General features: G+C 36.9%; 1 protein-coding gene across 2 annotated transcripts in view; it reads right to left on the reverse strand.

The window, feature by feature from the left end:
* Positions 1–3,946: 3,946 nt before the first annotated feature.
* Positions 3,947–16,095, reverse strand: part of CNOT6L (CCR4-NOT transcription complex subunit 6 like) — an 80,903-nt gene continuing 68,754 nt past the window's right edge. For both annotated transcript variants that reach the window (XM_023750311.1, XM_023750312.1), the window contains one exon: positions 3,947–11,144. In XM_023750311.1, coding sequence (XP_023606079.1) covers positions 10,932–11,144 — 213 coding nt within the window. In that variant the 3' untranslated portion in view covers positions 3,947–10,931. The remainder of the gene's footprint in view (positions 11,145–16,095) is intronic.

Raw genomic sequence — 16,095 nt, forward strand, 5'->3', positions numbered from 1 at the left:
TTCATGTGGATTAGGTTGAGACCAGTCTATAATAAAAGATTGCAGTGGTTAGGTTTCACTTATCATTACCAGAAGTAGCTCAAGAAAGCAAATGCTCAAGATGGGATTCTAGCCCTAGTTGGTTTTGCTCAGAGGATAGAGCATCAGCCTGAGGACTGAAGGGTCCTGGGTTCTGGTCAAGGGCACATGCCTGGGTTGTGGGCTCCATCCCCAGTAGGGGGCGTGCAGGAGGCAGCTGATCAATGATTCTCTCTCATCATTGATGTTTCAATCTCTCTCTCCCCCTTCCTTCCTCTCTGAAATCAATAAAACTATATATATATGATGGAATCCTAGCACTGGGTCTCTCTCATTTCCCCATTGCTATCTGATGAGCCCAGTGTGCTTTTACTCATGGTGGATATGAAGTGCAGGTGGAAGGGAAGCTTTGGCATATGTGGGAAGCAGTAGCACGTAAACAGTATGGTGCCTTGGTAATTATAAGGAGTGTGGGTTGTGTTTTCAAAACTGACTTTAGACATCTTGAGAAAATGACAGCCTCAGATTAACCAACTACAATTCAAATCATGATGTGTTCTATAGTGTGTTATGACCATTATTTCAGCAGCCATGGGACAAATAGTGCTAAAGATCAGGCCCAGGATTTGCATAATAGTGACAGAGCCACCACAAATAGTCTGTAAGGTTGTGAATTCAAAATGAGACTCTAAAATCTGGGATGAGGACATTTGGTAGAAAAGTCAGAAAAGCTGGATCCCTTCTGAGCCCTCTCACTTGCTAAAGGAAAGAAACCTCCCTTTGTCCGAATAACTTGCAAAGTTCCCACTTGTAGCAGGTGCCTCAAAAGATGATGCTTGTTCTTCTTAAGAGCCACCCATGCTACCTCCTTTTTGAATTCAGGATCAATAACTACGGTGACAGCACAGCATAGCCTGAGCAGAGGAACAGAGCACCTATACCAGAAGAAAATCACTCTCACACACAAAGAAGTCTAAGACCTGGGCTAACATTGTGACCAGGAACTGAAGAAACATGTGAAAGTGGATCTTGGAAGTATTGGACTAGGGAGACCTGAATAAACCTGCATAGAGAACAATTTATTGACATAGTAGCACTCTAGTGATTCAAGATTTAAGTCTTAACAAGGAGTCCTGGAGGCAATCCTGATATCCTCCTTGAAACGGTGTGCTAAGTTTTGTTCTTTGGGAAGCATCCTCTAGATCAGCGGTTCTCAACCTGTGGGTCGCGACCCCATTGGGGGTCGAACGACCCTTTCACAGGGGTCGCCTAAGACCATCAGAAAACACATATATAATTACATATTGTTTTTGTGATTAATCACTATGCTTTAATTATCTTCAATTTGTAACAATGAAAATACATCCTGCATATCAGATATTTACATTACGATTCGTAACAGTAGCAAAATTACAGTTATGAAGTAGCAACAAAAATAATTTTATGGTTGGGGGTCACCACAACATGAGGAGCTGTATTAAAGGGTCGCGGCATTAGGAAGGTTGAGAACCACTGCTCTAGATGGAGATTAGTATTCAGGAAACATATTAGTGAGTGTTCTCAGAATCGATCCTGTAAAAGGAATAAAAACTGAACCAAGAAAGTTAGGTGGGTTACAATGCAGTCTCAACAAAGGCACCTTGAGGAACTCTGAAGATGGGATGGCCCTTCAGAGTTACTGAGGGGGACAGACCGATCCTTTATACCCACGCATTACGCAGGCATTGGGTGTAGGCTGCCCCACTGGCAGAGGTCGTTTGGGGCTCACAATGCTGGTGAACAAGCAGATTCATCACATTGGCGTGAGAAGGGAGGGTTGCAATTACACAATAGGAGGCAAGAAGCAGCATATCTGGAACCCAAGGGATTCACCAGGCACCTCTTTGTTCTTCCATGCCCAAGGATAAGTGGGCAAATTCAGTAACCATGGCTCAAGAAGCATAACCTTTGTGTTGGTGTGAAGGTCTGTCACCCTTTCTTAGGGAAGCAACCTAGACCCGCTGATGTGTTGGTGCAACGCTGAGTAAGATTTGAAATGCATAATGGAAAGGGCAAGACGACAAATATCAATCATAGCTTCGGAACCAGCGGCAGCAGTTCCACCACTCCTCTATAATTTGTTGAGATTAAAGCCTGTCATGATGCAGGAGGCTGTGATGAAATGGACTTAACAGTGGGTCCAACACATCTCAGTGGTTCAGGTGGGTACATTGTGACTCTTCTGTGCTGCCTCCCCTGAGTTCCCAACTCACTTTGTTACTCTGACCACTGCCTAGGCAACCAGTTGCACACAAGTGAAACTTAATAGCACTTTGCCTCAGCCACACCAAATGCTTGCTTTCTCCACCTCCCCACCCCATTTCTCCACTATTATTGTATGAGATACCTGCAGGGACCTGCTTAGTGAATTCAATTGATGTACAAACCTGGATAGGAAAAGGAATTAGCACACATGGGGTAACTGTTCCCTCATGGGAGATGGAGCCTATAAATAAATTCTTTCCCATCCTTCGTGAAAACATTCTATCTGCTCCTCAGAGGGTCGGTGCCAGCTTTGTGGCCCAGTTACTCACAGAATGACCAGCTCAATAATGTTCCCTTGACTTGGTCTTCTCTCCTTCCCAATTTTATTCTTCCTAGTCCCCTACTCTGCTTTCATGGGATCATGTCTCCAAATAAACTGCCTGCATTCAAGCCCTTGGTGTCAGTTTTTTTGAGAGAACCATTTCATGAGATTTAGTTTCTTATATCCATTTTACCAATGAGGATGCATTTTGTCCAAGGTCACATGGTGAAATGCAAGGATACTTGGTGAATGTCATAACTGCCTTATCTTAGGAGTCTTCCTAAAACTTGGTTCCTTCAAGATCCACTTAAGGGGGGAGTGATTCTACTTTTGGAGAACTTCCTAAAGGCTGGACATCAAGGTCTCTGTAAAGGGAGGGTCCTTGGGGTCCATGACAGGCTCACATTGAAACCTTAGTAGAAAAAACAAATTTGTAGGCACTAAGCTTTCAGCTAGAGATTTGCCAATGTTAGTAATCTGTTCCAAAATAAGCTGCCATTATCTTCTCTAAGCACCTATTAAGCTGGACAGTTCATTCTCTTCAAGAATAATCTGGTCTTTATCATACCCTCTTAAAATCATTTTTCAACTAGATATCCCTAAACATAGTTTTCAGAATTTCTAATTACTTTACTGTACCCTTCCCCCTCCTAACATTCCAAGGTTTAAGATAACCTTTACTCTGACTTAAACACTTCAATATTTTCTCCTGTGTCAGAAATAGGTTTGGAATGTGAATTCTTGGACAGGGGATCTGTCCATCTTCTATCTCCCCAAACACCTTGTATATAGTAGACATTTTTTGTTGAATGAACTTACTCTAGGTCTTGGCAGGTCCACCTGTGAATATTGGTTACTCAGCAGATCTGTCAGAGGGTGTCTAGCAGTCAGGATGGGCTAGATTATGCCTTAATAACAAACCTTCATTGTATTGAGACACTGATTTAGCAGTCGTTTCTCACTCATACTACATGTCCTATGTAGGAGCTCTGCTCATCAGGCTCTCAAGGATCTAGGATGAGAGGTTTGATCTCCACCTGTTTGTATGATCACTGTGGCAAGGAAAGGGAATATGGCAAATTGCACACTGGCTCTTAAAGCCCCACTCAGAAGTGACACATGCCCTTCTCCTCAGATTTCTTCAGCCAAAGTGAGTCTCATAACTATGACTAACTTCTGAATCTATTCTAAGCAAAATAGAGTAGTAATGTAGTTTCCACCAGAAAAAAATGTATCAGGAATTTGTAATTTTTTTGCCTGAATTACCTTGGCTCTCCCTAATTCACTTTGTAAGAGATGTACTGACCTGAATGCAGACACTTACACTGCACACGTAAGTTGTAAAAAACCAAGACAAAGGTATGCAGTTGCAAAATGGCCATTTATTGCCTACAGGGAAAGAAAAGTGAGGGAGAGAAGGGAAGTACACAGGTGCAAGGAAACAAGCATATATTTAGCCCTATACATCATGTGTGAGCAGTACCCAATATCCAAAATGGAAAAAAGTATTTTGTCATCTGACGTAATAGTTAAGGTTCTTAAGCACCTCCCTTCTGAGCTGCCACGGATTTAAAAGGCAGGACTGCTTTGTTTAGTCAATGTTCACATTAATGAAAAAATACTACCACCCAACTGTGTCCTTTTGCACACACATTTTGTACAGTGTCTATTGTGAAAAACATCTCAGCTGAGCAGCTTGGTCAAGATTGAGACCTCATCAACTGTTTAACTGTAATAAATAGAAAAATAAATCAGCTGGTGATTTTGTCAAGGAGAATGTGTTCAATAAGAGTAGAACCACTTTCTCCAGGGATGACAGAGTGTTAAATGATTAGAACACTACAGAACCAATTTATTAAACATTAAACACTAGTAAGCTACAATTATATGGCACTTCATTAAATCTAATTTTAAGAAAAGCTTAGATTTTAAACTGATTAGAATACAATTACAAATTGATTTAGTGCTAGACTTTTTGTTTTGTTTTTTTAGGACAAAAGCAAAATAAATACGCAACGCAAAACAGATTTGTTTTGGAATAATATCAATAGAAACTACCAAGTATTCAGGGGGAAAAATACCAAAACAACTTGCTCAGTTTTAAACTCATGTGCTTTGCTTTCAACCATTAATTTAGTTACAAAAACACTTTATAGGCCACAGAATGACTCAAATGTATGCAAAACAATCAATTTAATGCCAAGTACTGAAAATAAATGAACCCTTTCCAATTCAAATGGTAAACTGAGCCAAAGAGGTCATCTCATGGACAATGAGTTGGCACTTGTTTTATAGTCAAAGAAATCACAATAGAAGATACAAATTAATCCATGGTGAATTTGACCAACACCTGGTCCTTTCAGAGAGAAAAGGTACATATACACTCTTTCTCTTAAACAGACAGACTCCGTTCATACCACCCCATTAGAGATAAAAGCAAAATTGAAATGTTCATCTTCCTCAAAATATTCCAAGTGCTCAGCTTCTCCTAGATGAAAGAATTGCTTGCATTTGGACAACTGTACGAATGCCCATAGTGCACTTCTCAGTGCTGCTGGTGTTTAAGAAATTTGCCACACATGACACAACAATTTCAGATCCAGTGTGCAGCAACACAGCCATCCAAAGCCTCCTCCAAAAGTTGGCAGAGCACCGCTCAGGAATTTCACAGGTAAGGGAATATATTTTTAGCAAGTTAAGCAGAGAAAGGACAATACAATTTCTGCATACACACCCAGACTATTGTATCACTTACTGCATCAAGATTGAAACAAGTAGCAGGAAACTAAGCCTATTCAGTAGGAAGCAAAGCCATTATTTGACACATGAGCGCTGAGCCAATCCTGTGAGTTAATTAAACAAATGTGGTACATATAACCATTGATAGCTTGAAAAAACAGTCATATACCAGTAATTAGAAATTAACACAAAACTGAAATGAGCAAGAAAGGACCACTTCTTATGCTACAGAGTTAAAAGTAACAGACATACCAACAGGGAAATTATCTAAATTCAGGGAGATTGTTATAAAAAAATAACTAAACTATGCCTTCTGAGTTTCTGAAAGCTGAATGTACCAACCCCAAATGAATCATATCACTTGGCATTTGCATATCCTTTTCGTAATGTGATTTATTTCTGATGACACAACTTCTAATCTGAATATAATGCTGAATTTATACTTATGTTCCATAAAAATTAACATTTAATAGGCAGAAATGTCCTTATTTCATATGTTTTGAAAGTAAACACTATTTTACTTAAAAACTTCCATTGCTTCAATAGCATAATCTTTGTTGAATAAAACCTCAACGTGCTTGTTTTCCTTTGGTTCCAAGAATAACCCAAGCCTAACCAAACTTATGCAAAAAAAAATTACTAACTAGGTTAATAAAGCTTGCTTTTCCTGGTGTCTCCCTATTTCTGGCTGTAGGACCTGTGATTTAACAGAGAAACTTACATAAAGAGGAAATTTGGTTAAAACAAGAAACATGCATGCACCCCCTTACCACCTTCTTAAAAAGAAATGTTTGAATTTTTTCCCCCTTTCTTTCTGTGGATCTTATTCAGAACACCCTGCAGTATAGGTATAAGTGTTTTCTCTTTACCCTTAAGCTTTAAGGTGATACTTACACAATAAAGATTTACATATTCTGTAAAATGAAAGATGCTCTTGGCATCCTGTTCTTAAACAGAGTACAACTTTGGTAAATAAGCCAAGGTATAGATGTACTAATTTACTTATGCTTGAATTCAAATTTGGTGATCATGATGCTATTAAAAATTTTAAATCACCCAAAAGCAACCATAGTATAAAATTTCTCTTCTGTGTACAATTTCAAAACTTTAGTTGAAGTTCTTGGCTTAGAAAAATATTCTAATTTCCCTAGTTAATTTGTCTACCTATAATTCAGGGCTCTACAAAAATGATACAATTCAAAAGGAAAGGTTAAACAAATCTTTTACACACATTTAGAAAGGTGTTTGTTTTTTAAGAAGAGGGTAGGTGGGAAAGAGACTGCCTTACAAGTGTGAAAATTCACATTTCTGTCAAAATATAATCATGGATGAATGCTATTTTGAAAACGTTCCATAAAGTCTTTGCTTGCTAGAAACCATTATTTTTATGGCCTGTCAAAGGTATCAGAAACTGATGATGTTTTCTGGGACTGAAGCTACTAATTAGTCAATGTGTTTTACAAAGCTATTAAAATCCCTCAGAAACTCAGAATATAAGACCTTAGAAACAAGTAAGTATTGGGACACAGTTGATTTTTATTGCTAGAACTTCTAGCCTTGAATTAGAAATGATGAACCATATGTCTCTGGTTGTATGAAACACATTTGACCTATTTTTTTTCTTGTGCTTTCTCTATGCCCTGCTATTTGATTTGAAAGTATAGATGGCATTAGTGATTTTTAGAAACTTAGAAATTTAACAAACTTAAATTTTCACCCATTTAACTATACTTAGGAGATACAATTTTTAAACGGATCACAATCCATTTGCCCATGTTCCAGTTTTAATGTGCCACATCCTCAATTCTAATAGAACCCACCATGGAATCAAGTGATACAAGCCTCAGATATCGTTCAACTTTCTCCTTGCTTCTCTGGCATTTAATATATAACTTTAAGACACCAAAGAAAAGGGACAAATTAGAAATGAAGCTTTATATTTCTGCAAACTACAACACTAAAACACAGTGGCTTCTTTAATACATTCACACAGGATGCTTATTAGCAAAATTAAATATTTGCCTATGAATACCAGAAAAGTAATTTGAAAACAAAGAATTTGGAACAAGGCAAATGGGAGGGGAAAAGCTGGTCTCAGAACCCATTGTGCCATACCTGACTTTAACATGTGATATTCAAACAATCGTTCACACGCCTTACATCAAGGAAATGAAAAACAAAAACATTCAGCTACATTGTACAAAATTCTTTTTACATAAAACATCATAAATTTTGAACAGACTTACTATATCGGAATTCTAAAAAATTGCCTATAGAATGGTGCTGGGATTCTGTTCTCTGCTTGCTTTTAGGCAGTGCTGTTGCTTAAAAGTTGACACCAGGCACAATATTTTAAAACAAAGTCAACAAGCAAGGAGCAGTAAGTGGACTTGAGCCTTTCCCAGATGTCAGTCCTGAGGATGCTGCGATATTCCCCATCACGATGTGTAAAGCTATGAGGCGGATACTGATGCCTGAGAAAGTGGGTGACTTCACATGCACTTGCATGGCTGCTGTAACGGCAAACAGTGTAGTTTTCCTTTCCTCAAACAACACTGTTTTAATAAATTTAAAGAACGCTCCAGTTCTTAGATAAATACCAGAAATCATTTAAGTTAAAAAAACACATTAGCACAATCTAAAAATGCCCAAATTTTCCTTTATCTTCAGTTAAAATATGCAGCAGCTCAATGGCATAAAGCTTATTAACTTATTCTAAGAACTAGAAAGCATATGAGCATAAATATTTTATCCTCACTGAATATATACCATATGTCATTCACCTCTTCCTTTTTTGGCTTGTCACTGCCAAAGTTCCAAATGGCATGGGTTTTAACAAGACAATACTGAGGAGAGCAGCATTTCTGATCATCTGAATTGGCAGCTCAAACAAATACCACTCCTTTTACAAAGGTAACAGAGGGTGAAGGGTATGTGAAGGTTGGGCAGTGGGCTGAAGGGAAACCGTGCACATGAAATTTGGGTCACCATGCCCCAAGTAAGTGTGCCACCCAAAACATAACACAATTACCTACTTCAACAAAGCAACTACCAACATTTATTAAAACCACATTAAAAATACACAGGATAATGAATGGTCTGAAAGAGTGCATTTGGAAGCAGAGAGAACCCAATTACACACCTTCCTGCAACAGAGTGCCTCGATCATACACAAAATAAACTTAAGCTGTTTACAATGTTTCCCAAATTTTATTTTCCCTCTACATTTAACTATTAAAAAAGTTTTTATTAATAAATGGGCTCCTCTGTGGTTCATATACAATCATAAGTGAACTTTTAAATTCCATTTTATACAAACATCTCAAAAAATATTGGGAGTGAAGTATGGTAGGAAATATTGCTCACATTGCTAATTAACATGCGTATATGAAAGGAGGAAAATGTTTTGTTAAGTGCATATACCTCCAGAGCAGAAAACCCACCCAAAACAAAAGGTTTAAAATAACACATACAGTAGCTGATTACAAAAAAAGGTAATGTCCACAAAATTAAGTTTTTCATGCTATTCTACTTTCCAGTACTATACTTCAGGTAATCAATTTGCATGGCTAGATGTTGAATGCTTGAGGTATATAAGAAGGGATACCTGCACATTGAGGAAAATCTGTCATCTTAAGGGTTGTCTCTTTGTGTGTTTGTTTCTTCTGATATTTTAACATTTTTAAAAGAATATTTTATTTACATCAAATTTCACTCAACTACAATGACATTCCAATTTTAATAGATGACAAACAATGCCTCATCACTAGGCACTTTTAAAAGGGAGTTTAGGCTTTACAGAAACCTTCTGATGCAATCCCGTATGTGGTATCACATCATCCCACCACCCTCATCCCATTAAAATTACCCTTCAGGGAAATATTATATTATATAGCCTGATTTACTATGGAAGAAATTAGTATGAAATAACCAAAGGAAAAGCATCATTTAAGACTAATAAAACAGCCTAAGATGTCAGGTTTGAAAGAGGAGACTAATTGTATACATTTAAAACTAATTAAATAATTTAAATTTGACTTGTACTTTATATATTAGTGAGACACAAATATAGGCTATTTTATTTTAAAATTTCATTCACATAATGGAAAATTTCTTGTTTATTAAAAATATCACATTTTGAGACTAGAAACAGTAAAGTGCATGAAAAGTTTAAAATATAAATTCAGAAAACTTTTATAGCAGCAAAAAAGCAGAATAAAGAAAAACTTAAAAACACAGACACAACCTTTTCCTGTTACTGTGCCATAATTAACATCAAGTAGCCAACCAATTTCCCCCCCAGAAAATGATATTATCTTCACTGCCTCTTGAGTCACAGATTTTCAACTGGCCCCTCATGGGCAAAAAAAGGATTCCAACATATCTAAAGAACATCAACAGTTGGGAATAAACCAGTAGCTTCTTAATTCAACCCTGACAGACAATAGAAACAAAGATTTAAAGCATGTAATGGCCATTTGGCAACTAGAGTCAGGAAAAATGATCCAAGGTTTTCAATTACTCCCTGTCTCTTTCTCTCCCACATTCTTTCTATTGTTGCCCCCAAAAGCCAAAACCAATAGCCACTTGACCTACTTTGGGAAACACATTAAATACTTGGACAGCTTTCCCCTTCTAAAACTTTGATCAGGGCCATTTCATTCAGTAGTTATTTTTTACTATTCCAGCAAAAATGACATATATCATATAATACATTTTTTTTCCAGCACAACCAGGCAGAAAAGGGTAGATGAGAATAATGGAAAATACGAGACACTAATTTTGTGGGCTTCCTAAAAATACCAAAAATTCTATTTTCAAAATGTGTGGCAGTAAAAATTACCTGCTGTTTCCCTATAAATAAACTGGAGAGTCGGGCTTAAAATTAATACTTCCAATAACTAAAAGGGGAACAAAATTCAGAGTGATTCCTCAAAAAAACCCCCACACAAAACAAACTAAAAAATGTTTGCCCAACAAACTGTCATATGCAGTTAACTGTTTGATTTTGAAAGCATATTGTGCAACCATCTTTAATTTCTCCATTTTTCTTATGGCTAGAGGCTATATCATAGTTTATGTACATATCTAGTAAATGTAAATGCGTTGTTAATGTGCAAATGACTTTGGGAGCCAAAAATCAGCTTGTTATAATGGAAAACAGAAATTCAAGAAAGTTTTCCCTGCAAGGCATACCATTAAGTTTAAAATCTTACATTGTTTTTAAAATTTGCCTTTTACAAAAATGGTTGGCTCATTTGAAATCATTTAAAGGAAAGTATTTGTTTTAGAAAAACAAATACATTGTTGTTGGGCCTCAAATTGGTGATTTATCAATTACGAATGCTGACTCAATATAATATGAAGAAGGTCAATTTTAAAAACATGTTACAAATTAAAAATTTGGAAAGAATAATACTTTGGTTCCAGCTCTAGTGCCAAATGATGCCAATATGCACAAAAATGTACAAAATCTTATAGCAAACACATAATGAAAGGAACCTGAAGAAGCAGCTTAAGGATGGCCATACTTCACTCCTATATACTTTGATTTACAACTGTACAGGTCCATAGCAATAGATCCCCGTCTTTGCGGGGCAGTACTCCACTACCTCCGATTAGGCAAGTGAACACCATTGACAAGAGGCAGGAGTGGAGGGTGGAGTTCAAGTTGTGTTAACAGTGAGAAGTGGTCTGAAGGGATGTGTGGGTGTGGACACCCAGTGATGTTGTTCTCAACCAGCCATTGAGGATCTAAAGGCCCCAGGACACCAAGCACGTTCATATGAGTCTTGGAATAGAAAATGTAGTCAATTACGCCCTGAAAAGAGATTGAAAGTTGGGAAAAAAAGAGAAAAACATATGATTAGAAAAAAGAAAAACTTAATATATATAACAACAATCCATAATTTGCAAAAGCCAAATACCTGAGTGACCTGTATGTCTGGTTGTCTTGGCAATGGGTAAAATAATGCTCAAGTCTTCAGTGGGTTATTACATGAAATAAAAGTGGCACAATAGGGAAACATAGTACCCTACTGAAATAAAGTCTTACACTTGTGTATAAATGATAAGCAAACTGAGGAGCTAAGCACACCAAATTATGTTTAGACATAATTTTAGAATTTGCTTGCTTGGGTTAGTAAAATCTAATATATCAGTATAAGCATTATGGAAATTGCAATAATTCTAATAGCTACAATAAGTAGAAAATAAGGATCTTTATATAAAATGCTTATATAATTAATGAAAAGGTATCACTCAGATTCAAAATATAAGATGGCTCTGTCTTTTGGTTTTGTTCCATCCACCAAAAGGGTGGATTACAAACAAATATTTGGTAATACGCAGTCATGTTTTCCGGTTTGCTAATCCTAGTTCAGCTTTCCCCTATTTGGACATACATACAAAATACTTCATGCAGTTAATTGCTCTAATTTGTTCTTTAGTTTAGAATACTCATTTTCACAATTCCTGGTATACTCTAAATTCTGGATTCCTTCCTGCCTAACAATACCTTAGCAAAAAATATTCAGCAGGGACCATATGTATTACTAGAGGCCCAGTGCATGAATTCGTGCATGGGTGGGATCCGGCTGGCCCAGGGAAGGGCCACAGGCAGTTGGCCAGTCAGCCCTGCACCCTGGTTGAACTCCCGGTGGAGGGGACAATTTGCATATTAGCCTTTTATTATATAGGATTAGTAGTGTTTCTCAGAGTGTGTCTGATCAGTAAGTTTCAAAACTATTGTGCTCTTCACTTCCAAGCTCTTTCTATGAAGCCAGTATTACCCTAATTCCAAAATCAGATAAAGACGCCACAAAGAAAAAGAATTACAGGCCAATATCCTTGATGACCAATAGATGCTAAAATCCTCAACAAAATTCTAGCAAATCAGATCCAGCATTACATCAGAAAGATGATACACCATGATCAAGTGGGATTTATTCTGGGAATGCAAGGATGGTACAATATCCACAAGCAATAAATGTACATCACATAAACAAATTGAAAGACAAAAATCACTTAATCATATCAATCAATGCAGAAAAAGCATTTAACAAAATCCAACACCCTTTCGTGATAAAAACTCTCAGCAAAGTGGGAATACAGGGATCATACCTCAACATAATAAAAGCCTTATATGACAAACCTACAGCCAACATCTTACTGAATGGGAAAAAACTAAAACCATTTCCCCTAAGAACAGGAACAAGACAGGGAGGCCCACTTTCATCACTCTTGTTCGATATAGTACTAGAAGTGCTAGCCATAACGATCAGACAAGAAGAAGAAATAAAAGGCATCCAAATTGGAAAAGAAGAAGTAAAACTATCCTTATTTGCAGATGACATGATACTATACATAGAAAACCCCAAAGACTCCATCAAAAAACTACTAGACCTAATAAATGAATTTGGCAATGTAGCAGGATACAAAATTAATGCCCAGAAATCTATGGCCTTTTTATACACCAATAATGAACTCACAGAAAGAGAAATGAAAAAAAAAAAACAATCCCATTTACCATTGCACCAAAAAAACTAAGATACCTAGGAATAAACTTAACCAAGGACGTAAAAAACCTGTACTAGGAAAACTACAGGACATTGAAAAAAGAGATAGAGGAAGACATAAACAAATGGAAGAACATCCCATGTTCATGGATAGGTAGAATCAACATCATTAAAATGTCCATACTACCTAAAGCAATCTACAGATTCAATGCAATACCAACTAAAATACCAACAGCATATTTCAAAGATCTAGAACAAACTTTCCAAAAATTCATCTGGAATAAAAAAAGACCCTGAATAGCCACAGCTGTCCTGAGAAAAAAGAACAAAGTTGGAGGGATCACAATACCAGACATCAAACTATATTACCAAGCCACAGTTCTCAAAACTGCCTGGTACTGGCACAAGAACAGACATATATATAGACCAATGGAACAGAATAGAGGACCCAGAAATTGACCCAAGCCATTATACTCAATTAATATTTGACAAAGGAGGCAAGAGGATACAATGGAGTCAAAACAGTCTCTTTAATAAATGGTGCTGGGAAATTTGGTCAGATACATGCAAAAAAATGAAACTAGATCACCAACTTACACCATACACAAACTCAAAATGGCTAAAGGACTTAAATGTAAGATGGGAAACCATAAAAACCCTACAAGACTCCATAGGCAGCAAAATTGCAGGCATATGTCGTAGCAATATCTTTACAGACACAGATCCTAGGGCAAGAGAGACTAAGGAGAAAATAAACAAATGGGACTACATGACAATAAAAAGCTTCTGCACAGCAAAAGAAACCATCAACAAAACAACAAGAAAGCCCACTGCATGGGAGAACGTATTTGCCAATGCTATATCAGATAAGGGTTTAATCTCCAAAATTTACAGGGAACTCATACAACTAACAAAAGGAAGATAAAAATCCAATCAAAAAATGGGCAAAGGACCTAAATAGACACTTTTCAAAAGAGGACATACAGAAAGCTGAGAGACATATGAAAACATGCTCTATGTCACTAATCATCCGAGAGATGCAAATCAAGACAATAATGAGGTACCATCTCACACCTGTCAGAATGGCTATCATCAACAAACGACAAGTGTTGGTGAGGATGTGGAGAAAAAGGAACCGTGCACTGCTGGTGGGAATGCAGACTGGTGCAGCCACTGTGGAAAACAATATGGAGTTCCCTCAAAAAGTTAAAAATGGAACTCCCATTTGACCCAGTAATCCCACTTCTAGGATTATATCCCAAGAAACCAGAAACACCAATCAGAAAGGATATATGCACCCCTATGATCATAGCAGCACAATTTACAATAGCTAAGATTTGGAAACAGCCTAAGTGCCCATCAGCAGATGAGTGGATTAAAAACCTGTGGTACATCTACACAATGGAATACTATGCTGCTATAAAAAAGAAGAAACTTTTACCATTTGCAACAGCATGGATGGACCTGGAGAGCATTATGCTAAGCGAAATAAGCCAATTGGAGAAAGATAAATATCACATGATCTCACTCATATGTGGGATATAATGAACAACATAAGCTGATGAACAAAAATAGATCCAGAGACAAGGTAACACTGAACAGACCTTCCAACCTCAGAGAGAAGACAGGGGAGGAGGAGGGGATTAGAGATCAACGAAAGGACTTGTACGCATGCATATTAGCATAACCAATGAACAAAGACACTGAGGCAGGGGTGGGGGCTTGTCCTGGGGGGTCCGAGTGGCTGGGGGTGGGGATCAATCGGGGAAAAAGGAGACATATATAATACTTTAAACAACAATAATAAAAAAAACAATTGTGCTCTTACTGCCCTAGGTTGTGTATGCAAGAGTAAAGACAAATTTTCTACCTATCCACATTAAGAGAGCCTGAGCCCAAGCATGGAGAAATATCTCCAGAATTGGAATTACTTATTTACAAATACTATAAATAATGAGTTTCAGCTTATATTTTATATGGTATCACAGTGAAATAGGATACTTTACCCCCCCAAAAAGAAAAAGAACTCTTAATAAAAAATATATAATTTATTATAAAATTCTAGAAACAATTACCTTAGTTTGCTAATTTTGACATGACCAAGACCAAAATAACAAAACCGTTCCTTAATCTTACTTTACCACAAATAAAGAAACCTACTTGAATCCACGAGCCACTAATAACTCTAAGTCCAAATAGTCAAATGATATTAGTACAATGAATTATCCCTTCATTTGGTTAATGCTTACTTTTGCAGTAACATTTTATTTTTTTTATTTTTTTTTAAATATATTTTATTGATTTTTTACAGCAAGGAAGGGAGAGAGATAGAGAGTCAGAAACATCGATGAGAGAGAAACATCGACCAGCTGCCTCCTGCACATCTCCCACTGGGGACGTGCCCGCAACCCAGGCACATGCCCCCGACCGGAATCGAACCTGGGACCCCTCAGTCCGCAGGCCGAAGCTCTATCCACTGAGCCAAACCGGTTTCGGCTGCAGTAACATTTTAGAAAAAAGCTTAACAAGGGTCAGAATGGTCTTACTTTTCTTTATGAGACTACCCTTTTAAAATATTCTCAATTACTTATGTCAGATAAAACCTTTTATATTCTATCACTTTATCAGACTGTCATTATGCACATCAGCTGCTAGTGAGAATCCTTTGCAAACTCAGAGAAAAATGGTAGACACTACAGAAAGTAAGATGAGTTTTTTTTCCAAATTATTTAATGTTCTTATGAAATCTACTAGTACAGGGCTGACCCTGGTTAATAGGATCACATAGGTTTTAGATGTGGATTTCTATGTTACAAGATCTGTATATTGTACTGTGTGCCCACCACCCAAAGTGAAATAAGATGTATTTAACTGGAGGCATCATTTGTAACTATTCTCTTAGTTTGAAAAATCGGAGTAAAAGCTCTTATCAAAATACTTAGCAAGGTCATGTCTGTGAATCTGCCCAAATATTTGTACATATCCACATACATTTATCCATTGTTTCATATTCACAAAGGAGGTTATAGACTAATGATTCTTAACCTTTTTTGATTCAAACTATTTCTTTTTATAAAAGACTATACTATAGAAAAGTAACCTTTATATAATAAAGACTATATTATGTCTGTAGAGTTGTATTAGAGAAAAAAGTAAAAACAATAAAAAGCTTATGAGCTAGAATAATGCTAAGCTTTGTTTTATAAAAAAAAAAAAAAATGTGAGAAATTATATACCATACTATAGGGCCTGGGG

Source organism: Myotis lucifugus, unplaced genomic scaffold (genome assembly GCF_000147115.1).
Source record: "Myotis lucifugus unplaced genomic scaffold, Myoluc2.0 scaffold_12, whole genome shotgun sequence".
NCBI lineage: Eukaryota > Metazoa > Chordata > Mammalia > Chiroptera > Vespertilionidae > Myotis > Myotis lucifugus.